Raw genomic sequence first — 24,817 nt, forward strand, 5'->3', positions numbered from 1 at the left:
AACTGCTTTGTGTTAGAGCAAGCTTGGTAGTGATGGCTGTTCTCCACAGTGGGGAAACATAGGAAAAAAAGTTCTTTGATTCTATGAACAAACACCCTGAATGAGGCAGGAGGATACTGCGAGTGAAAATCATGGCCCCACATCCCTTCGTATTGTGAAGTGTATCTGAGCATTTAAGATTAAAAGAACTCACAGTTCCAAACTTCATGTGATTTTTCTCTTTGTCATTGACATGCTGCTGCAGAAGTCAAGCTAAACCACATTGCCCCAGTTAGTAGGTACTTCTTACATTTGCTCTCATTCAGTCATGCTATAACATGTTTTACTGGGGAGTATATTTTTTTAACCATGTAAGACTCATATCTTACATGTTTTAGAAGCCTGGAATGAAGATTATTAGTCTGACCTTCCCAACAAAGTGCATTAAACTCTGAGTTTTTCTAGGGAAGACCATGACAGACCATCTAGTCCATCTTTTCCTGTGGCCATTTGAGAGGGATCCATCTTCCCAGACAGACAGTTGTCTAACCTGTTCTGTAAAACTTTAAATGACTCAGACTCCACAGACCCTCTAGGCATCACTGTATTCCTAACCTTAAAGAATAGGATCCTTATCCTTTTTTAACTATACCCAAGCTAAATTTTATGTGCAACATTTCATGTCCAATTATATAAAAGAAGTAAACCCCCATTTTTTTTGACAATCTCATCTCTACTATGTCTCTTCTGCTGTGGCTGCAGCTTTCATTAAGGAGTTACTAGCATCTAGATCTTATGAAGATATTTTTTATCTCTTTAGACTGTATAATAGAGACAGTTGTCTTAGTTGCTATATTTGTTTTCGTGGGTTTCAGGTTATAAATCATCTTGAAATCAGTATTTCTATTTACTCCAAATATCCCTTATGAAGCAATTATTCATACAGTAAGGCAGCAGTGCTTGTAACGGTGGATTTTGTTGTTTGGTGGCTTTGTTTTTTTGGTTTTTGTTTGTTTTTGTAGTTGTGTTTAATTTTGTCCCTCAGATCCACTGATTATGGATACAATGCCTCTTTTACTTCCTTATTTATGTCATTGGTCTTCAGAAAACGTGCTGAGTTGGAAGGGACCCACAAGGATCATCACATCCAACTCCTGGCCTTGCACATGACCCTCCCCAAGAGTCACACCATGTATCTGAGAGTATCGTCCAAATGCTTCTAGAACTCTGTCAGGCTTGGTGCTGTGACCACCTCTCTGGGGAGCCTGTTCTAGTGTCCAAATACCCTCTGGGTGAAGAACCTTTTTCTAATATCCAACCCAAACCTCCTCTGCAATAATGTCAGGCCATTCCCTTGGGTCCTGTCACTGGTCACCACAGAGAAGCGATCGGTGCCTGCCCCTCCTCTTCCCCTCACGAGGAAGTTGTAGGCTGTGATGAGGTCTCCCCTCAGTCTCCTCTTCTGCAGACTGAACAGATCAACTGACTTCAACCGCTCCTCATATGGCTTCCCCTCAAAGCCCTTCACCATCTTTGTTGCCCTCCTTTGAATACTCTCCAGTGGCTTAATATCTTTCTTGTGGTGCCCAAAATGGCACACAATATTCAAGGTGAGGCTGCACCAGTGCAGAGCAGAGCAGGACAATCCCCTCCCTCAACCAGCTGGCGATACTTTGTCTGATGCCCCCCAGGACATGGTTGGCCCTCCTGGCTGCCAGGGCACTGCTGACTCATATTCAGCTTGCTGTCCACGAGGACCCTCAGGTCCCTTTCTGTGGCACTGCTTTCCAGCATCTCATTCCCCAGTCTGTACAAACATACAGAGTTGCCTCATCCCAGGTGCAGAATCTGGCACCTTTGCTTGTTGAACTTCATGTGGTTGGTGATTGCCCAGTCCTCTAATTTGTTGAGGTCTCTCTTGCAGGGCCTCCCTGCCTTTGAGGGAGTCAGCAACTCCTCCCAGTTTTGTATTGTCTGCAAACTTACATAGTATCCCTTTCAGTCCTGTGTCCAGGTCATTTATGAAGATGTTGAAGAGCACAGGGCCCAAGATGGAACCCTGTGAACCCCACTGGTGACAGGTCACCAGCCTGATGTTACCCCATTCACTGTTATGCACTGTGCTCACCCACCACGTGATGTGTTTATCCAGTTGTGTGCTGGACATTTAGTCCAGAAAGATCCTGTGAGAGACAGTGTCAAAAGCTTTACTGAAATTCAAAAACATTACATCAAGTGGCTTCCCTTGATCAACTAAATGGTTTACCTTGTCATAGAAGGAAATCAGGTTTGATAAGCAGGACTTTCCTCTCATAAAGCTGTGCTGGCTGTGACCAATGATTGTGTTGTCTTTCAGGTGTTCTTCCTCCCATAATACCTCTCAGAATAATCTTCTCCGTAATTTTACCAGGCATTGAAATGAGACTGACACACCTGTAGTTTCCAGGGTCCTCCTTCTTTCCCTTCTTGAAAATCAGGACAACATTTACCAGCTTCCAGTCAGCTGGGGCCTCTGTGGATTCCCAAGATGGCTCAAAAATCATTGAGGGAGGTTTTGCAATATCAGCCAGCTCTTTGAGGGTTCTGTGATGAATTCCCTTAGGCCCCATAGATTTGTAGGGATCCAGCTGGAGCAGCAGATCTTGCACAGTTTCAGGGTTGACTGGGAGTTGATCATTCTCACAGTCATGGTCCTCCAGTTCAGGGTGCTGAGACCCCCTTGGTCCGTCATCTGTGTTGAAGACAGAGGCAAAGAAAGCGTTGAACACCTCTGCCTTGTCTGTGTCCCTGTTTGTGAGGTGACCATCCTCATCCTGTAACAGGCAATAATATTTCTACACTGCCTATTGCCATTAATATACTTGAAAAAACTCTTTTTATTGCCCCCCACATTTCTGTCCAGCTTCAACTCCAGCTGAGCTTTGGCCACACAAATTTTCTCCTTATAGCAGCAAGCAGCATCTCTGAATTCTTCCCATGTTGCTTGGCCTTGCTTCCACTGGGCATACACTTTCCTTTTTTGCCTTATTTCCAAGAAAAGATTCCTGCTCAGCCAAGGATCTTCTGCCTTGCCTGCTTGACTTCTGAGATTTGGAAATTGCTGCTCCTGTGCCTTTAGGAGGTGGTTTGAAAAGTGACCAGGACTGATGGACCCCAGCACCTGCAGAAACATTTTCTGGGGACCTTCCTTACTAATTCCCTGAGCAGCCTGAAGTCTGCTCTCCTTATGTCCAGAGTTGACGTTTTGCTGGCACTTTTTCTCCTGTCAACACAGATTTTAAGCTCTATCACTTTGTGGTTGCTGTGGCCAAGATGGCCACCAATTTCCACTTCTCTCATGAGATCCCCTCTGTTGACAAGAGCAGATCAAGGAGGGCATCTTTCTGAATCAGCTCCCTTAAGAACACAGGAAAATTCACGTTATCTACATATTTATAATGCTATAAATTTGCTAAAATTAGATTAAATTTGTGAGGAAAGTTAGGTATCATCCATTACAACACATTTCTAATTAAATGTTTAGTCTTTTAATTATAACAGCCACTTTGTTCTTCTATAATACATATTTTCCTGATAATAGCTTTGTTTTTAAACTGTAAAGATGCAGATTCATGTAAATTTCTAACTATTTTTTGTTTCATTTGCAGCAAGTTTCACTGGCAGACCGCAGGTATGAGACATTGTTACGTAGTTGCATAGTCATTGGAAACAGAGTAAAGCAAGTGGAAAAGTTGCATTAAGGCAAAGTGGGGTAGGGTTTTTTATATATTTTCCCCTAGAGGTCTGTTTGGAAGCTAGACTGATACAACAGGAAGATGCTAGCATAACAAAGGCAATAGAAAATTTCTACTAGATTAGGCATTACCAAAGGTACTATGATATGCAGTTCTACATTGCTGACCAGATGGAATCAGCTTACATTTATCAGGGCTAATTAGTTCCAAGCCGTCATCAGCTTGCAAGATCAAAGCTGGTTTTTGCAAAGACGTCTGTGTGTCCTTGTGCCCTGGTGCCCATAGCTCCAGTTTCAGGATCCATGGGCACCAGTGGACGAGGATCAGGAGCCACACTGCACTTCAGGCATTAGATTAAGCTGCCTTCTCTCAATAGGCAACCACTTCACAAACCCAAAGGAGAAATTTGGCTGCTTTCAGAGTTTACAGAAATGTGGAAAACAACCTAGTATTTACATACTTGTTCTTGAAAATATGACTGGTATGAATGATCAGCTAAATTGCTATTATAAGTAACTGAAGTAGGAAAAACACTTGCTATAGGTTTAGGTTGCTGTTGGAGCCCATGTATGACAGAAGATAATCTTGCATCATTGAAGATTATCTTTCAAAAAGTTCCGTTGTTAAATAAGATTTTTAAACTACAACAAATTGCTGTGTGAGACCTCAGAAGAATTAAGTGGTTGGGAGAAAGTCTACTTACTCTCCCAAATTGCTCCACCTTGTCCATTAATCCACTTTTTGCAAGGGCAGACCTCTCCAAAATGAATATCTAAAAATTCAGAAATACTTTCTGTAAATGATTTCTTGAATTGCAGAATCTGGGATAGTAGGATTGTCCTCCAAACCCAGAATTCCTAGAGAGAATTAGATGAATCTGGCCCTGCACTCAGTTAACTCAGACTTTCTATTTCAGTCTCTTGATAAGTTAGTGAATTAAGCTAGTTTGGGGTTTTTTTTTTCAGAAATCCTTCCTCTAAGCAAGTGCAGAAATAGCTTTCAGTGTTATCAGTGAATAAGACTATCTCCCTTGAAAAACATTTGATTTTTTTTTTTTTAATACAGTATGTGTCTCTGAGAATCTACCCTTCCCAACCATTAGAGAGAGCACATTTGTCTGTTCAGGAACAGAATTCTGAAACAAGAGCCTAGAAATAAGTTTGACATTTGAATGGGATAAGTCCAAATCCTGAATCTGTATAATCTCCGTTTTTGACTTAGACTTCAGATAGGACAGTAGTTTGCCTAAACTTTTTTCTTCATATGGGTGCAGAAGAGAGTCTGTTAGTCGTATTTACTGCTCTGTAGACTAACATCCTCTGGGCCTCACACAACATGAATTTTAAACACTGCAATATTGTAAAATGAGATTTCTTTTGACTATATGCCGCAGTGATTTGCTGAGTCTTGGGCCAATACATCTAGTTTTTTAAAGTACAGAGGTTTTGTGAGATGACGTCACAGTCCTTATCTGAATGAGCCCAGAGTAATTAGAGGTTTCTCTGTGTGTTAGCGTGTACTGACGTGGTTGTTTCTCATCATGACAGGCAATGTGAAGTGTTCATCTGGATGTCAACCAGCGCTTCCTGACGTGCAGCACAGCCCTTTTCTACAAACTGCCAACCGTGAATTCCACTTCATTAGAAGGCTGCATGGGACCCTGGAACATGCTGTTTGCTCTGACTGCGTGTTCAACTTGAAATAGTAAAACACTGAATACCCAAAGACGAGGATGTTGTTTTTATAGTATCTTTTTTTTCCTTCTTCCCTCTCTATGCAACTGTAAATTAATGAGCAGTGGAATATTTGTCACTGATTTGTATAAATATACAGCCAGGGGAAAAGGGGCAGGGGCTTTATATACGTTCTTTTTGATAATCGCAAAGAGAACTGCATAAGGAGTTTGGAGCAAAACGTTACATTTATACATTCCTTTCAGCTCTTTGCTTTTGCATTGTAAAGTACTCTTAGTTATATTCTCACACATGTAATATTCTGTACTGATCATTTATATGCTAACCATCTGACCACACAGATTTCAAAAAATATCCTTGTATTATTTTCAACATTGACATATGAAGTTCCCATAATCTGCATTATTGTTACTGGTTAACAAAAACTGCCATTGAATGCAAGCTACAGTATTTTAATTCAATTAAACAAGGTAAACTCTCATTTCAAGTCATAATCATCATTCTTGTCTACCAAAATGGTATTTTAACTTTCTTTTAGTTGTTTCCAGCCAACACACTCCATTTGGAGGATTATTTTTTTAAGCCTTACTTTACTTTTAATCAGGAGATAGCTAAAAAGAGGACTTAGATGATAGCTTAAGTTGGTTTTAGTAAGATCTAAGTTAGTGTAATCTTTCCCAAATTCGTTCAGAGACAAAGCTTTGCTGTTCCCTGCTGTGCCAAACTTGCTACAAGTTTTGGAATTTACAGTCTATGAAGTAAAGCTCATTTCTGTGAGATCCCCTTCTTTTGTCTGCCTCTTGGAAATGAAGAGACGTTTAGAAAGCCCTTTCCAATACTATAAGCGATGGAACTTTCTCCAAAACTGCAATGCACTTAGATATTATCATTTGACATTGTAATCTTGCAGATCATTCTTATCTTTAAAATCATTTATTTATGTACTTCTAGTAAGGATAATTATGGGAAAGCTACATCACTGATCAGCTGATCTCTAGTTTTAAAATTATCCTAAGAGATTTTAATGCCTTCACAGTTTACAATGCTGCATGGACACTTGCTTTAATTCCAGGACATACCTTTAATTGGTAAAACTGCATGCAATATCTTTCATGTTTAGTAGAGAGAAACAAAACTGTGTTGTTCTTAATTATTACTGAAGGAAAAAGAAAACTATCTCAAAATGGTGTTGAAAGAGTTGTAAATTCTCTACTGCTACTGAAAAATGCTAGAGGACGTTAAAACAGCAGGTCAGGAATTTCTAGTGTTTTTGTGAAGTTTTGCCAACTAGACTGTCCTGCACCCACAGTATTCACTCCTGGACTGCTGCTGCTCAAGGAGTGAGGCACCGTGTTGACCACCTTCTAGCGTTGGCACCAGTGCCAGTTCTTTCTGAACCCTTTCACAAATTATTTAACCACTCTGCCTCTGTTTTCCCATCTGTAAAATGGGGATGATAGTACTTAACTCTCAAAGGTGATGTAGGACTTGCTTAGTTAGTGTCTGAAAAACTCAATAGAAATGCAAAGTATTACTCTCAAGGGAGTGGAGCAAAAATTGTCAAGGTGGGAAGAAGCTGGCTTCTATAAATGCTTCAGCTATTAAAACGTAGTGTAGTTATTCTGAAAAGAAAAAACCCCACATTTTACAGAAGAGGAAAGCCATGACCACCTTTCTACCTCAGACCAATCTTCATAAGTAGTATTGGAAATAGCTTTATATTCTGTTCTCTGCAAAGTACTTTTCTTTTATCAAGCTACATTATTCTCTAGGCAAAGAATCCTTAAAAATATTCCCCAACATAAGTACAAAAAGAACTCAGTAGTGAATTTGGTGCGATTTATTTTTGTTCTGAATATGAGGTTATGTATAAAGTTGTTTTTCTGCCTGTGTTTGTATGCATCCTTTGTCCTCTGCTGCCAAGTAAATGCTGCTTCAAACACTACATTGTAACATTCTTCCTCTGAGACAATAATAAATAAAAGATATATATTGCAGTAACATGAGAAAAAGTATGGAGTTCTTCCAAGTTTTGGGTCTTCAAGGGTGGCACATCTCATTAAATGCTGAAAATTTCATTCTGAAGAAGATTAACATAGGAGTGCTGTGATAGTCAATTTCTATATGCTAGCTTTTTCTCAGTATGGTTTGCATTTATATAAATGAGATTTAGCAGTGGGTTTTCTCCGTATATCTTGCATATTTTCTCCAGTTTTCCATCTTTAGTGATTTAGTCTGGAATCCTTCGCAGTTTCATGATAGGTAGTAAATTTGATCACTGAGAAGCAGACTGCTTTTATTTTTAAAATGTTATATATATATGTATTACAAAGCAGCAATAATGTATGAAGCCCTGTCAAATATGAGAACTGTAAATTAGTCTTCAGGTTTTGGTGGTATTCAGTCAACATGCTCAACCGAAGCACAGCATTAGGTATTCAGCTAGGAAATACTTTTTACCATGTGCTGATTTTAGGTATTTGCATTAATGCTAATTGTGTTAATGGCTGTGTTAGAATTACTATGTGTAAAGGAGAAAAAAAGTAAAAAAACCCAACAATTCTGTTTCCTTATAGTAATACTTGGCACTATTTTCATGTTTAGTTCAGGTTTTTTGTTTGTTTGTTTTTAAAACTCTAACAAATGTCAAATATAAGTGTCAAAGTAATGAAAATTACCTTTTCCCTCAGTTTGTGAAAGGGTGCCTAACAAATAAGTTGTAGGGAAAGATCACGTTTTTTACATGGTGTTTAAGTGATTCAGCAGTTAACAAGGAATTTAATTATAGAAATAGCAATATATTAAGTTCTGTATTTAGAAAAATAAATGTGTCAAAGTGGAGGAGACTGCTGTATTTGAAGAGTGTATTAAACCACACAATCAGTCATTTAAAGAAGTAAGCATTTTAATTATATGTTTGTAGAGTTGAAGGCAGCAGAAGCAGGGTGTGGGTCAGTACCAAGGCCTGACTTTGAGAAGAATTTATGAAAGTGCTCATATCTACAACATCCACCCTCAGTACCCTGATTGCTAAGGTAGTAGGTGCCAGAGCTCTGTAATGCTTTCACCTGTGCAGAAGGTACTCTTAGCTTAAACTTCATGCTTTAGTGCCACAAAGGTCCTGGTCCTTGTCAGGGGAAACAGAATGACACCCACTTCTCACCAGCTAGCCATAGGGCTTTTCTCAAGAGGGTTGGGGAAGGGCACAGGAGAAGGCCACGACCACTTCTGGTCCTCAATGCACAACACAATGGTAAGCACTCCTCAGTTCTCCACACAACCTTTTCCTTTACTCACTAATCACTCTCTTACGCTGTTATCTTGTCAGACCAGAGAAAGCCAACATGATACTTTTCCTGAGAATAATTAGGTCTCAGTCCAAAGTGCATTCCTGTCCATCACATCAGGAGAGACACCCTTCTGCACACCCCAGAATGGAGAGGGTTGGTTGACAGCATATTTGTTTAATTTTTTATTACAAAACACCCTTGAGCTGAAATGTTACTAACAGCTCAGTTCATTTTCTCAGAGAAGATGAAGATTGATGCATCTAATTGAAACTAGAGTGCAGAAGCTCCTCTGCTATTGGGGCTTCATCTTCAGGGGAACTTCCACTATGAAACAGTCATCTTAGTAGTGGTGGTATTATTTCTTTTTGGACCAAGAGAAGGCTCCTCAGATGTTCAGGTCTCAATAAACAAGATAGATTATGAGACAGCAGTCCTGCTATGTCAAAGATACTGGACACAGACTGTCAGTGTGCACATGACAATTCCTGTCACCTGACTGTCCTGGGTCAGGGGTTTTGTCATCTCTTCTGTTATTTCTACAGTTGAAAAATGAGGGGTGGAGGGGAAGCTAAATTCAGCTAAATTAAAAATGTATTAACATAATAGGCAAGCTTTGGGTTTACGCAAAAGGCCAAAGTATTTTTTTAAGCATTTACAGTACAAGTTAACCTTTGGAGAGAGTCTGTTTATTATACATATATTTTCTTCTCTACTTCACTATGAAGTTTCCCTAAGAAAAACCTTCCCAAAGGTAAACATTTGCTGCACTGCAAAACTGAATAATGGATCATGTCTCCTGTCACGCAGAAATGAAGATGTCATGCCATATGGCTGAGAATTCTGTTCCCACAACAGCAATAAAATCAGTCTTACAAATCCTGACAAGGTGTAAATTAATAACAGTGGGGTATGAAAAAAAAAGACCCCAAACAACTTTTACTGGAAAAAAAATATTTAAACAGGAAGAGATCTCTTTCATCTTACAAGCAAAAAAGCTCTCGGTAATCATCAGCTAGATGTTGTGTTCTTCAAACAATGTTCTTGTGGCCAGGAAAGGTGAAATCATCCTTGGCTCATGTCTTTTGGAGTGTATCTTCTGTCTTTAGTGCCACTTAAGCTTTCATGACGTCCCAGCAAAAATTAGTCTTTGCAACTTAAATTTATGCATTAGAACAGCTGCATGCAAGAGTGGCAACCACCTTCAGAAAAGGTGGGTAGTGTTTTCATCAGCTGCTTTTCTGAACACCTCGAGACACCAGTGGAGAAGCTGCTAGAAGTGGGCTGGTTCAGTTCATTTTCCCAGGCATCCCAGCACTGCCAGCAAACTGGTGCGGCCAACACAAAGGTACCATTTAAACTGAAACCTGCTCCATGTTAGTATGCTTATTAAAAGTGAGAATCCAGGAGAGCCACATAGAATTACTAGGTGCCAGTCTTAAAGATACATACATTGTACAGGAGAATAAACATCACCCCACCCCACCCACCCACCCACTCCACCTTATGTCTATGCTTTGCTATCTGTCCTATCTCATTGTCATCTCTGAAACAGAGTATTTACAGATTAACTGTTGGTGCTCTTGTTCATCACTGTCTTTGTACAGTCAGATAAACACTTGGAAAATGTCTGGTTTTCTGACTGTGGTGGTTTGATGTTAGCTGGATGCCAGCTGTCCACCAAAGCCACTCTATCACTCCCTCCCTCAACTAGACAGAAAATATAATGAAAGCTCATGAGTTGAGATAAGGACAGATCAATCACCAATTACTTAGTTGGAGACAGCTGGTATTGACCATGTCACACATGGGGAAAGCTTCTGGCAGCTTCTCAGAGAATCCAACCCTGTGACCCCCCCACTACCAGAACCTTGCTGTGCAGACCCAATACACCGACCTCTAAAAATTCTTTCTTGGAGAATCTACACTTCAAAATTACTTATTTTCTGACTATGGAAGGAGAGTCTAGGGTAACTATCTCAAAGGAATATGTCTAGAGCTTAAAAATCTAATTTCTGGAGATTCCATCTTGATAGTAAATAATACAGAATCGTCAACTAGGTTATCTGGCATCATCTAGAAAATGTGACCTGGTTATTAAAAAAACGCAAATTATTTAAAAATCACACAAAACAACAACAAAGAAAACCACATTGCAGCAACACTTCATGTTATGGAATTCCTTTTGCCTGTATCTAATACCTCTTTGACTGAGATTAAATTTATTTTGAAAAATCAGAAAAAAGGAGAGGAAGAGACAGCATCCACTACCAATGCTTTGTGTGTTTCATAATTTTAGATTTAATGGAGTTAAGAAAAAGGCCACACATATGAGAAAGACTGTGATAAGGCATCTGCGTTTTATATGGAAATAGGTAACCTTTTTATGAAATACAGTAACCGTTCTGAATCCCAGCCCCTGGCCCTGCAAAACCAGGTAGCAAACCCATTCATTTTTCTTCAATAGAGATGGCATTTTGCTTGTTGAAAGGTTATTTTATGATGAGCAGATCATGGCAATTGTGCTTCTCTATATATTTGTAAAATGCAACTGGTACCTAGCCCACAAATAAGTTTTATACATTAATAAATAAGAGAATGAGCAGAAGATATGATAGTAACTGCCAGTGATAAACCACATCACTGATTTAAATGCAAACAAAAGTAAGGAAAGTGAAGGGTTACCCAGATCCTCATTCTTGAAGATCAGTGACATTTACCTTCTTCCAGTCTTCATGACCTTCCTCTGTTTCCCATGACCTTTCAAAGATAGTTGAGAATGGTCTTGTAATGCTATCAAGCAGTTCTCACAGCACTCATGGATATGTCCCATTAGATCCCATGGACAACTTGTTCAGTACATCCAGTTTGCTTAAGTGTTCCCTAACCTGATCTTTCTCCACCAAGAAGGAAATCTCCTTTGCCTCAGACTTCCCCTCTCATCTCAGGGACTTAGGCTTCTGGAAGGCTAGTCTTACCAGTAAAGACTGAGGTGAAGAAGGGATTCAGTATCTCAGGCTTTTCTGTGCTCTTTGTCACCAGGCCCTCTTCACGAGTGGGCCCATGTTTTCCCCATCCTACCTTTTTTCTCCTGATGTACTTGTCGAAGTAATTCTTGTCACCTTTCATATCCCTCACCAGGCTTTGGCTTTCCTAATCCCATCCGTGCAGAATTGGGCAGTATCTCGACATTCTTCTTGGCCCCTAAACAGTGCAAAGTCTGCTCGCCCGAGGCCCAGGGATGTGATCCTGTTTTTTGCCTTAATCCTTTTGGAATCTTGAGCTCCATCATCTCCTGGTCACTGCAGCTACGGCAGCCCTCAACCTTCACATCCCTTACCCATTCTTCTTTTTTCTTGAGTAGGAGGTCCAGCAAGGCATCTCCCCTCACCAGCTCCTCAGTCATCTATGTGATGAAATTCTCATTGCACTCCAAATTTTCCCTCAACAGTTATGTGTTGTACTTCTCTTGCAAAAGATTTTTTCAGGACATAATGCAAGAATTACACTAAGCAGAGAGGGACCTTTTAAACATAGGTGCTTTGGTTGATTTTGTTTAGTACCTCTGTAAGTATTTTGGTGAGCAGTTGTGAGGAGTCTAATGAATGGCAGTAACAAACAGACAAGAAAAACCATCCAGCTATATTTCTGTCTCTCCAGTGCCAGCAGCCCCTCTGGAATGGAAAGTGTAGCTCTGACCTACTTGCTTTCAGCAGGCTGTAATTACAGCACTTATCAATTTTCTATAAAAGTACAGATGTGAACAAATAGAAAACCTGAGTGGCTGAAACATGAGCAGAATACAATTTTATTTCATGCCCTAAAACCCAGTTCCTGTAAAGATGCTACTTGCAGACTGAAAAGTAAAACCGGTTGAAATAACAATAAACTATCAAAATAACAGTTGAGTTTATTATGAAATATGAGCCAGACTTTATACACAAACAAGATATACCATAGTATTCATCAGTCTGCTGCCTACACTTGCAATTTTTTCCTCCTCCAAATGTCTGCTTGCTTGCTGTGGAAAAAAAAAAATTAGTGATGGCTGTAGTGGAGAGAATTATTTTGAATTTTGAACTCTCATCTGATTTCTCAGAGTGCAGGTGGTGCTACCCAGTTGGTGGCAAGGGGCTGAGCTAGGTGTCCAAAGCTGGACACAGCACACCACCCACAGTATCCCCAGATAAACGGGTATAGTCGCTCCCTTCTATCTGCAGATTAGTGTTGTGCTAGGACACCCTCCCTTTGCCACCAGAATACTCTCCCTCAGGACAACACAGAAGTCGCCATGGAAAAGACAGTGGTAGATAGATGAGGCTGCTGACTTTCAGATTAACCCATTTAACATAGAGTTTGTTAGCATTTGGCAAAGAAATTCTTCTGATAACTACTTACATTCTTGTTATTGCAGACAATTTGGTTCTCTTTCCTGCAAATCACGGCACTTGTAACATTATTTAGAAAACTGAGATTAGGAGACAGGTATTTATGAAAATGCCACTCATATATCTGCTCTTCTTCAAGCCTTGTTTTCACAGGCATCGACTCACATATGTGGGTTTGATTGGCTTCTTCCATTCACATGTCCAGAGGTAATCAGCATTTGAACATTTAAAAAAACCAAAAACCAAACAACACTTAGTGTTTTAATTAAAAATTCTATAAGCTTGTAGATGTTGTTGCTCAATTATTTATGACATCTCCTGTACCTCAGAAATTGCTACCAAGTGGACAAAACCAGTACACTTTCCATTTCTCCGCCCAAAGCAATGCTGCCATCGAAAGCTTCTCAGAAAGTTTGACTTAAAATAACAACTTGGTGAATAGGACAATGTTGTTATACACAACAAAGTTACATTTGTTAGAGGCTGATTACTCACACCTTCAAATGCAATCTCTTCATGACACTGCTGATTTTAGGGCTCTTTATGGTTCTATATAAACCAAACCAGAAAGGCATCAGCTTAAGCTTGTCAGCAATTGCTGCATTGCTAGTTTTTAATCCAGTTGCAAAGCAAAGATTATAGCACATCCATTTCCACAGTGACTAGATAAAATATGGCAGTTTACTTCATGAAAGCAATTTTTTCTCAATATATTTTTTGCCTAAATAGCTGATATAGATAGATGCTTAATAAAATGAGGGGGTTTTCCTAGTTTCTAATAGCAGTGTTATACCTCTCTCAAACAATATATACCTAGCAAAAAATTACATAATGGGATTAAAACCAAAATATTCCACACCCATTACCATCCTCTCCTAGACCACCAGAAGTAACAAAGCAAAATTCTGAAATATTAATACTATAATGAAGCACATCTAAAAATTCAGTCCTGAGGACTACCCTTTCAATAATAATTGCCTCAAGTAGCAACACAGAATATGATATGGCATTATTTCAGTTATTATATGTGTATATATTTATATATGCACACTGGAGGCAACTGTGTATAACAAGACGGTTATACCAATGAGAGTTTAATAAACATTTATGAAAAAATAAAATAAAATAAATAAAAATTCACAGCTGGCTCCTACACCATCTGCCTTGGCACCTCCATGGAGCTTGCTCCCCATCATGGCCAGTCTTTCAGGAGAGGCACTACTGGCCCCTCAAGGCTCCCAACCCATCAGGCACTCACAGGCCTTGTCCTTCCCACCAAGGGACAAGGCAGGGAAGGGGACAAGCCCAGTTTAGGCTCCCCATTGCCAACCTGGGACCACTTAATATTCTTGTTCAGCAACACTCAAAAGTGAAAGCTGTGTTTATCTGGTGGGTATTAGCAGCATAATGTGGGTAATTTAGTAATAATCACCTTAGAAATGTGCTCTTATCTTAGAGCAGAGGAAAGAATAGAGTCTAAAGGCTGGGGCAATTATCTCTTGCTTTGGCTCCAGGGAAACCAAGCACTGAATAAACATTCATATCAAAGTCAGTAAATAATTTGGCCAATTACCTATTCCCACATCCCCATTGAAGTTTCTTGATTGAGGATTGCAAACATTTACGTTTAGCCTTCAGCTTAGCGTTTAGAGTGCCATATAGGAACTGACTCTGCATTAAAAATTTATCCATGAGTTACTGCTTAAAATCAATACAATCAGTATTCATGTCTCTGTGAGTGGGGACATGTGAGAAACACTATTTTTCTGTCATCACAAACCATCTTTTATACATATAATCACTGGGTCTGTCACAGAATTAATTGCGCTTTTGGTTCCCCAAATATCTTGATTTGACAAGGTTGAGTTAGCAGATTTAATATACATGCATCCTGATAAACTACTCATTTTAGAATTATAGCAAGGAGTTTCAACATGCACTGAAATAGTAGGTTTTGCTAGAAATTTCCTTACTGCTATCCCTGTCCTGCAAGAAGCCCTAGTAAGTATTTTGGGAATAGATGGGCATCTCTTTCCACCTTCTCACTCCCACAGTGCACAAGAGGCAGGATGCAGTAACTCTGCCAGTCTGAGTGTTTGCCTTGGAATGACTCCCCCTCCTTCCCTGTGGTATTTCACCAGTACTATATTATACTGCACATACCTTTAATAAGAATCAAGGAATAGATTTGCAAACCCACTGTCTCCCTATGACATCTTCAGTAGGCTTAAGCAGATTTAAAACTAATGCAGCTGCAAAGGTGTCAGTAAAAGCCAAACTTCAAGAAATTTAGGTTGTCAGCGAGTAGATAAGTACATTCTAGGCCAGAAATTTGCCTTTGTGGTTGTCAGCACACAATAAAAAATAGAATTATTAAAAAAAAAATTCAGGTTGAATTTAAAGTTAATCAATTGTATTAATATGGCATTAGAGGGATAGAATTTTCAGAGATGCTCTTTTTACAAGGACTCTAAAAGCAGACCTACAGTCTAGCTGTGGGTCCTGAGTACTCACTTGCAGGTATTAAGAACTTGCCATCTGTGGCTGCAGGTTTCCTATAACGGCACTGCACTTCATAATGATACATTAATTTCTTAGGTATTGACTCCTCAACTACAAATATTTGCATAGAAATAATTAAAAAAAAAACCCACAAAACCACACACCAAGAACTATACTGACAAGATTATTTAATCAGCAATGTAGGGCCCATGCTCTAAAACCATGGTTCTCAAGCACTCTACATACGTCAGAAGAGAGCCAACAGCTAGAAATTAAGATTCATATCACAATATAGACATGTTCATGTAAGGGGAAAAAAAAGGGGAAAACCAAGAGGAGCATAAACAACATAATACTAGTACTGCTTCTAGTGTGCTTTAGCTCTCCATCTTTTTACACACACTTCATATCTTTTGTGAAAACACTGTACTGTGTCTGTGAATGTTTACACATGTTAACAATCCCCTTCTCATTGGTAGTGCGTGCATCCACTTTGGAGTGTTCTCTCCAAAATTGATGATACTTAAAAGCTTTTCTTAAGGAATTAATCTCATAGGCTTTATAGTTCCAGCTTTTCTTAAGCTGCAAATATGGAAGGATGGATAAATTACAGTAATTATGACCTCTATCTTTCTGAAAGGTATTTTTAGTCTATCACAATGACATACTGCCATCCAAGGTTAGAAATCTATGTCAAAGTATTTACAGGATATTTCATGGGTAAGCACAATCACTCTGCAAGCAATTGGGTAAAGGCTTAACCAGGTAATTTAAAGAGGTGAATGACAATAGTTTAAGACAGACCTAAATTTAGCAAAATTTTCTACAGCCCATCTTAACAAACTCCCTTATGCCATTATATATACACATACATACATACATACATATATATATATATAAAACACAAACTACATTTGAACGACAAAACAATCCTCACTGTAAACATCAACAACTGTCAGGGATCCTTCCCTAACAGAAATAACTTCTGGGAAGAGAGAGATCACTTTGCTTCATTGAAATACAAAACCTAAACCAAAAATCCATGCATCAAATGTGTAGGCGGAAGAGCCCAGACATTCCACAGCAAAAATATTAATCCTATTTCGGCCAAGAGTCTACTACTATCCAGTAAACAGTCACCTCTTGTCTGCATTTATTTAATGCTTCTGCATGTCAGAAGCTCTCTTTACTAGTCTGTCATATTTTAAGTGAATCACCTGCTAGTTTGTATGTCTCATATACATAAACTGGATCAGATGCTTAAGTTGCCATCAATGATGGCTTTTCTAAGTGTATAGACTACCAAGGAATGCCAAGATGATTAAGGGACTGGAGCATCTTTCCCATGAGGAAAGGCTGAGAGAGCTGGGATTGTTCAGCCTTGAGAAGAGGGAGATCAGTGTTTATAAATACCTGATGGGAGGATGCAAAGAAGACCAAGCCAGGTTGTTTTCAGTCATGCTCAGTGACAGCACAAGGGACAATGGGCACCAGCTGAAACACAGGAGGTCTTCTGAAAATCACAAAGCACTTTTCACTGTGAGAATCTCCAAGAACTGTCATAGGCTGCCCAGAAAGGTCGTGAAACCTCCACCCTTGGAGATATTTAAAAGCTGTCCAGGTGATTAGTTCTGGGTGGCCCTCCTTGAGTTGGGGGTGCTGGACAAGATGACCTCAACCACTCCATGACCGTCTAAAAGTATCTCAAAATTAAAAATTTCCCATTTAGACTATCAGAAGACTTTATGCTACAAACAAGCCTTTGGTACGTGGTTAAAAAACAATGAAGTATGAAATCACATTGGTCAATGAAGTGCTTCCTAGAAACAGAGGCAGCCCTTTGTCCAGTTATTTGAATCATTACACCAGCTTTCTCGCACATATCCTTCATTTTACCCACCTGAATTCATAATGGAGGAAAAAACAGCTTTTCAGCCCTTGTCTTTCTTGCTCTTTACTCATGGAAAGTCTTTGCCTTCTTCACTAGAGAGGAAGGTCCTGAACATCAATATAAGGTCGGGAAGGGGCAATACCCAAGAGCACCAGCTGCCAAAGTTACAAAATTGCTGGTATAAGTTTCAAATACCCATTTGTATTTGATATGGAGTGCTTAACTCAGATTTACTTTTACCTTTGTACTTGAGAGCTGCACAGCTAACCACCTGGTGGCACGCTGTGCCGCACACACATATTTCACCATTACTGATAGTAAGGCAGACTCTTCCAGTCACTTCTCCCTCAACCATTCTAGGTGCAGTAGTGTCTGCAAGTGAACCCACTCACTCCTCTGGAAATGATTTGGGAGTATGTAAAAGGGATGGTAATATAAAAAAGCTAAAATGCTTTCAGATTTTGAGGAAGACTTTATAAACAGGATAATAAAAGTATAAAAACAGAATAAATACCAAAATTCCTACTACAACCTACATATTAACATATTGTGTCTCTGTATCAAATTGATAGACATACACTTGGGCCCCACAGCACCAGACAACTGTTCAGCTGAAAATCTTTCTTTGCAAATGCCCACCAGAGCCCTGTCTTAACACCCTACCTCCAGCTTATGACTAAGATGCAGCTCAAAATGCCTCCTATTGAAACAACCAGAGGTAAATAACAACAACATGCACACAGAGCTGCTGTTTTCCAAAGGTGTTACAAATTAAATGATTGCATTTTAAGTCACAAGCACTCCTACAATTCTTCCTACTCTTCTCCCTGGTTGCCCAAAAGCAAGCCAAATCCTGGAAGTCCACTCAATAAAAAATAAATGAGAAAAGGTTCACACTTCTGCTATGCTCTTGGGAAACTCAGTATCAGTTTAGCCTCAGGGTTTGCCAGATTTGCCAGATGTGAGCTGCAGCTGTCTTTTAAATAAAAATAACAAACTTGTAAAAAAGTCAACCTAAAAGGCTACTCCCCATCCACTTTAGTGCAAACTGACAACTGTCACTGAAGTACCTGTACTGTAAATATCCACATTTAAAATGGAAAGGAGCCAAAACCCAGCACTCTTTGACTGTCAGGGGAGTTTTAAGAGGGATCAGACCTGATTGTTACAGTACTGTAAATTAGAATCAGAGACAGTCTCTTGGCTTCCACATCATCAAAAGTTCACAGCTATGAGTGCTCCCAGGTGGCTTCATTTTCAAGAATGTCAGACTCAGAGAAGGGGAGTGATTCTTACCAGCTTTTTATTTCAAGCCAGAGGGTTTTTAGTTTGGGTTTGTTTGGAGTTTGAGAAAAATATAGTATGCCTAAAACACTTGATTTGTTATCAAATCCCAACTCCTACCTATAAATCCAACATTACTTGATCATAGTACAGTCTATTTATTTTGTCTCTATTACCAGTAAACCCTGAAAGGAATAATTTTTTGTCCCACAGCAGTAGAAAATCTCTGGATCCCCCAGTGGTGTATCATCTACTTCTGTAACTTCATCCTATAAGAGAACCAGCAGTTACCCAAACCAGAGCTCTCTTGTACATTATTGAACCTTACAGATCATTAGTGCTGGCATCTGAAACTACAAAGTACCAACAAACATAGTGGCAAACAACATAAACTGACTGCAATCAGAGAAGATTATTTTCATCTTTGACTCAAACGTTTTAGATAAAGGACATACCAGCAGACACTGCTTACTCACCTTCTCTCTTGAAGGAGAGAATCATTGCCATAGGGACACAACTTCTCCTTCAGCCTTTCAACCCCCTCCTAATCCCATTCCAGACCAGGCTGCTCCCCTCTATCTTCCCAAGCCCCTCAAACTCCAAGACTATCACCCTTCCCACCCCACAGCAAAGCACTGCCCCATCTTACCACCACCATCAAGTCCATCTCTATGGAAAGCTGCTTACACATGAACCGGAGAAAGGAAAGAGCAAAATGAGTCAGTGAGGGGCTGATTGCTGCTCCATCAGGCACAGCTGGGAGGTGGCTGAGCCCTCCCAGCTGTGGCTCAGATCAGCTGCCCCCACTCAGGGCTTGTTTGAACCACAACAGCTCTTGTCTGCTTGCAGTACTGGTCTCCTCTTTGCTCTTCCCTACCAAATTCTTGTTTCCTGTGTGTTCCTGACACAACTTCACTGTTTTCTGAGGGAAGTGAGTGGCTGGTGGGTGAGTTGCAGAGTAAAGCTGAATCCCCGCATTGACTAAGGCAGATGGAAGCTGTATGATGCAGCCATGTTTTGATGTCTGGGAAAGCACACCTTGGTTCAAAACTCATATTAGAGCACACTTCAGAGAAGACAAGCCTTCTGCCTTCCTCAGGAAACATCAGATGATTTTTCTGCCAGGCTGGCACTACCATACCCCTGAGCTGTGTGTCAGGGGTTCCTGACCAGCAATACTCATCACAACACTGCTTCAGCTGGTCAAAGCAACACCTTGTTTTTGAGAAATTTGGTGCTGGATTTGGTTACTTTTCACTTTCTCTCTGATCTTTATTCTCCTAAGGATTGCTTAAAGAGGTTTCTGAAGATGAGGGTGAAAGACAGCACTGAAAATAAAGATCCTGACAGATTTTTAAATTTAACTTAGCAAGTCTAAATTCCATTGATTTAAATTCATTGAGTATAGCCTAATCAAGTCAAAATTGTTCTCTTGGAGGTATGAATATATATATATATATGAGTAAGTTTGGAGCTCCCCGCCAAGTCCCCCAGACTACAGTGAAAAACCGCCTTCCCGAAGCTAAAAAAAAATGAAGTAGCAAAGCTATAGCAAAAATATATATATATATTTTGCATATATCACAGTTATCAGGTTAGCGAAGGCATATTGTGCTTTTGGAAAACTCCATAAAAGAGTATGGCGTAATAAACACTTGAAGAAAAGCACCAAGATCAGTGTTTACAGAGCCATAGTGCTGTCTACTCTCTTATATGGTTCCGAATCATGGGTCATCTACCGCCATCACCTGCATCTCCTAGAACGCTTCCATCAACGCTGCCTCCGTACAATCCTAAACATCCACTGGTCAGACTATGTGACCAATACATCTGTTCTGGAACAGGCAGCAATCACAAGTATTGAGGCCATGTTACTGAGAACACAGCTGCGCTGGGCAGGGCACGTCTCCAGGATGAAGGACCACCGCCTCCCTAAGATCCTGCTTTATGGTGAACTTGCCACCGGCTGCCACAAGAGAGGAGCCCCGAAGAAAAGATACAAGGACTCCCTGAAGCAACAACTGAGCCTCGGGCATATTGATCACCATAACTGATCTACTCTGGCCTCCAATCGGGAGGCCTGGAGACAGACCATTTATAACGCTGCTGATGCTTTTGAGAAAGCACGCAGGATCACTCTTGAGGAGAAAAGACAACGCAGAAAGAATCGTGCCTTGCAGAATATACCATCTAAGGAGTCTTTCTGCTGTGTCTTTTGCAACCGGACATGCCTGTCTCGTATTGGCCTTTTTAGCCACCAACGCACTTGCAAGAAACGTGGGTAGAGCCCTTCCCAAATCTTCGTTCGCGAAGCCTAGCCATGATGAGATATCACAATTATATACAGTTAAAATACTATGTACATATAATAAAGGAACCCCAAACGCCCCCCCAAAAAGAAAAAGGGAAAGGGAAAAGGGACAAAAAGGGACAAAACCAAGGCAGATATGCACAGTCAAAACCTGGGTACTAGCAAAATAAAGAATTAGCAAAATGAAATCTCAACACTTCCCTTGAGAAAACTGAATCACACCACACCACCAGACCAGATGGGAAAGAAAAACAACAAGCCACAGCAGGCCTCAGCCCACATGAGCAAAGACCGGCTGCAGGGAACCTGTTGCCTTCAGACGTCACCAAAAGAGAAGAGAGCGTCAATCCCTCCTCCCCTCATATTTATAGGTCTGTTTACATAAAGGAATAGGTGGAATACTTCCTTCCTTCCTTTCTGGTTGGCAGGAAGGAAGGCCTAGACTCAAAACCATTACAATATACATATAACACAAAAATACCATTGCATTTTTCACTCGAAGTCTATAAATGTAAATTTATGTTTATGAAGAGATGAATAAAAATTACAAAGTTAACCTGGAACAAGTTCCAAGAAAATATCATGCCTATCATCATGTAAACTATATGTGACACCCATTGCAGAAAAATATTTGCATTATAGTATATTCACATCGACTGGGATTTGAAGCATCTCAGGGATTGTTCAGTGTTTCTTCACTCTTCCTAGAGTGACAGCATCAGGCCAGCAAGGCCTCAAGTGTGTCAAAAATGCTACAGATGTGCTCTGATCAGGACAGGTTGATCTGATGAACTATTCTAAAGCAAGAATAAAGTGCTGATTTGATGTTTTTAGAAGCTCTGGGGTGAGTTTGCTCTCTGAGATCTGTTTCATGCTGTGCAGAAGCTCAGGAGCCAGAAGTATGTGCAATAAACCAGACAAGGCCCAGCAGACTCCTTTGGTCTCAGAGACCATGGGACAGCTGAACCTGAAGCATGCTATTCAGGTCACTCCAGAGCTGAAAGTATGTACTAGAGCTCAGAAAAAAACAACCAACCAGTCTTTCTTTTCCAAGACAGTAGATAAACATCCCCCTGCTAGGTGTAACCAGCTGTTCCATGCCAACTAGCTGCCCTGCAGTATTAATGGATGGGAAGATGCTTTGTATAATACTTGTTTTTTTCAAAAGCAATAAAGTTTAGAAAGGAGTGCCACTCTGTGTTCCATTCTGTAAGTAAAGGCTTCAACTTTTCTATGAAGTATTTTGTCCATAACTTAAAAAGTCTCCACATTTCAAAATGTAGGGCTAGGATTATTGTTCTGCATTAATGAGATGCTTTTGTAGGACAGGTACAGGTAAGGTTGGGTCAGCCCCTTCATATATAAAGTCTGTTATTCAAGAACTTCTAGCATAAGTATAATAGATATTTATGCTAGATATTGTATTAGATATGTGCTGAAATTTGTGTAGAAGAACTCATCTGGGAGGTATTTTTTGATGAGTTGAAAGAGAAAAAATAAAGAATGACTTAGCCTTCAGGTCGTATTTGGTGAACATTCATTACCTTCTGCACTCTTGGTTTTTCACTGTGTATGAGCAATGTGTTCTTACCATGTTTCATTCTAAACTCTTGAAACTGGGAGCCTGTTGATGCCTAAAAGGCACTAGGTTAGAAATGCTGTATTTAGCAAGCAGGTGGGTCAAAGAACTACATGTAAGTTTTGTAGTTAAAATGAGAAATTCCTGAGTAGTGAGTGTAGATGAGTAGTCTGCACAAAAGCAGGGAACAAGGAGAACAGTTTTTTGCTTGAAAGGAGCTTCTTTCTTCCTTGCTCAGAGTAATACTTCAGCATTCAGCACAGCTGTGGGGACACTCAGTGATGGTTCATGTACAAGGTCCATCTCCCCAGGCCTGTACCCAACAAGCCAAGGCAGAGTTGGTCTGCAGAAAGCCAGAGTTCTAACCCATTAAGGCTGGCAGGTATTGATATCTTAGGAGTCAAAACCAAACCCCAAAGAACCAAAATGTGGCAGAGGCTGTGCAAGGGAGGATCTCAGAGACTTGCTGCAGCCAGATCTGCAGTGCAAATATTACCAATAACACCAGTACCCCACGTTCAGCAGAGCAATTTGTTAGTCACATTCTGGTTAGGTGACCTCAGAGATCCCAGCACCACTGCTACTTGCTTTCACAGTGCCTGCTGTGTACAGACAGATGTACTACTTCTCTGCAAGACTCTGGGAGTGAAGTGAGAGGAAGGTCACCTCTTGTATTCCTTTAACTCAGTAGTGCAAAAATGCCAGGGAGTGATTCCTCTCACTGCCTGCAGAAGTCATCTGGGTTTCAATATGCAACGCATTGCTTTTTAAATTTTTAGGTAGTTTTACTTGTTTGTTTTTCATTTTTGTTTGTTTTTCTATTATGAGTACAGACAAGAATCCCATGTGATTTTTAAAAATCATTTTGAAGTCTGCAAGCCTTGTGCACCCCCTTCAGCATAGCTTTGTCCTGCTATCAAGTATCAGAAAAATATCATGCAATCAAATCTAAGTACCAGACAAAGCAATAGCTGCATGTTACCTGAAGTCCTCAGCTCTCCTGTTGTATTGATAACATTGCCTCCACCAGGAAGCCAGATGTGATGCTTTCTGGTAAAACTCAAACATTAGTTGATGCCTCAGGATTTTCATACAGTTTCATGATACACATATATCATCTTCACATAATACCATGTGAAGAAACAGTTTGGAGCAAAGTTCTTGTTTTGACTGTCTGATTAGTGCTGGCTCTACTCAGTAATAGAAGTCCCAGAACCATTGATAATGGCATGTTAAAAGTCCTGCTTGCTCAGTGAGCGTCAGAGTTAAGCCATATCCTGCTTGGAGAAACTGTGTGTTCATTTGGCTCCCTGCTGATAAGATATGTAACACATACTCTACTCATTCGATATGTTTGCTGATCCCTGTCAATAAGCCGTTGTAAATAGGATAAGGGTATCACTGTTTCTGCATTGAAACAACTAACACAGTAATAGCATTTGGAACATGCTATTTGTCTGCAATGGCTACAGATAGAGGACTCTCATTACTCCTGGTTTTTAGTTTAAGGGTGATGTAGTCACGTAGTCAAGAGTTTTCAGCTCTCCTTTGGAAACTGTTTTGCCATTTCCTAGGAACCCTTTACTGTGAAGCTGTACCAATACTTATGAATATCAGTGACAGCTCTGCTGATGCTAACACCATTGTTAGAGAACTGCTGCGTATGTCAGTCACTTCCGTCTTCTGTATATTTTCATACTGATGGGAGGACAAAATGTAGTACAATAAATATCTCTCTTTGGGTGGCCCAGCCAGTGACACTGCCTATACAAGAAGGAGTTGTGAGAAAATACCTTTAAAATCAGGTATAGCTGAAGGTTGTATTGATTGCCAATTACTTAATTTAAGGATCTGCAGGAGTCACTGCTGTATGTAAGGGTGTAATGGCAATAACCATGAGGAAGGACAAAACATGAATTATAAAAATTAGTAGGCTGTTCAAGCCACTGTTGTTGCTGTGTCAGGTGAACTGAAGTATTAAAGAGTCTGATGATCCGCAGGGTTAATGCAAATTGTCACTTGGGTATGATAAGACTCTACCTTCTAGGTTTTCTAAAGCAGAGACTGCAAATTAGATTTACAGATTAATATAACTATAAATGTTTCTTCTTTAAAGTGTTCATATAGAGCTTATTTTGACTAAACATGATAGCTTCAGAAGAGTTGTA

The 24,817-nt window shown here is 40.0% G+C and overlaps 1 protein-coding gene across 8 annotated transcripts in view; it reads left to right on the forward strand.

Moving 5' to 3' along the window:
• Window positions 1-7,191, forward strand: part of UTRN (utrophin) — a 380,224-nt gene extending 373,033 nt beyond the window's left edge. For all 8 annotated transcript variants that reach the window (XM_027687304.1, XM_027687284.1, XM_027687314.1 and 5 more), the window contains 2 exons: window positions 3,627-3,649; window positions 5,261-7,191. In XM_027687304.1, coding sequence (XP_027543105.1) covers window positions 3,627-3,649; window positions 5,261-5,269 — 32 coding nt within the window. In that variant the 3' untranslated portion in view covers window positions 5,270-7,191. The remainder of the gene's footprint in view (window positions 1-3,626; window positions 3,650-5,260) is intronic.
• The last annotated feature ends 17,626 nt before the right edge of the window (window positions 7,192-24,817 follow it).

The sequence above is a fragment of the Neopelma chrysocephalum genome, unplaced genomic scaffold (assembly GCF_003984885.1).
Source record: "Neopelma chrysocephalum unplaced genomic scaffold, ASM398488v2 Primary Assembly neopelma1_23, whole genome shotgun sequence".
NCBI lineage: Eukaryota > Metazoa > Chordata > Aves > Passeriformes > Pipridae > Neopelma > Neopelma chrysocephalum.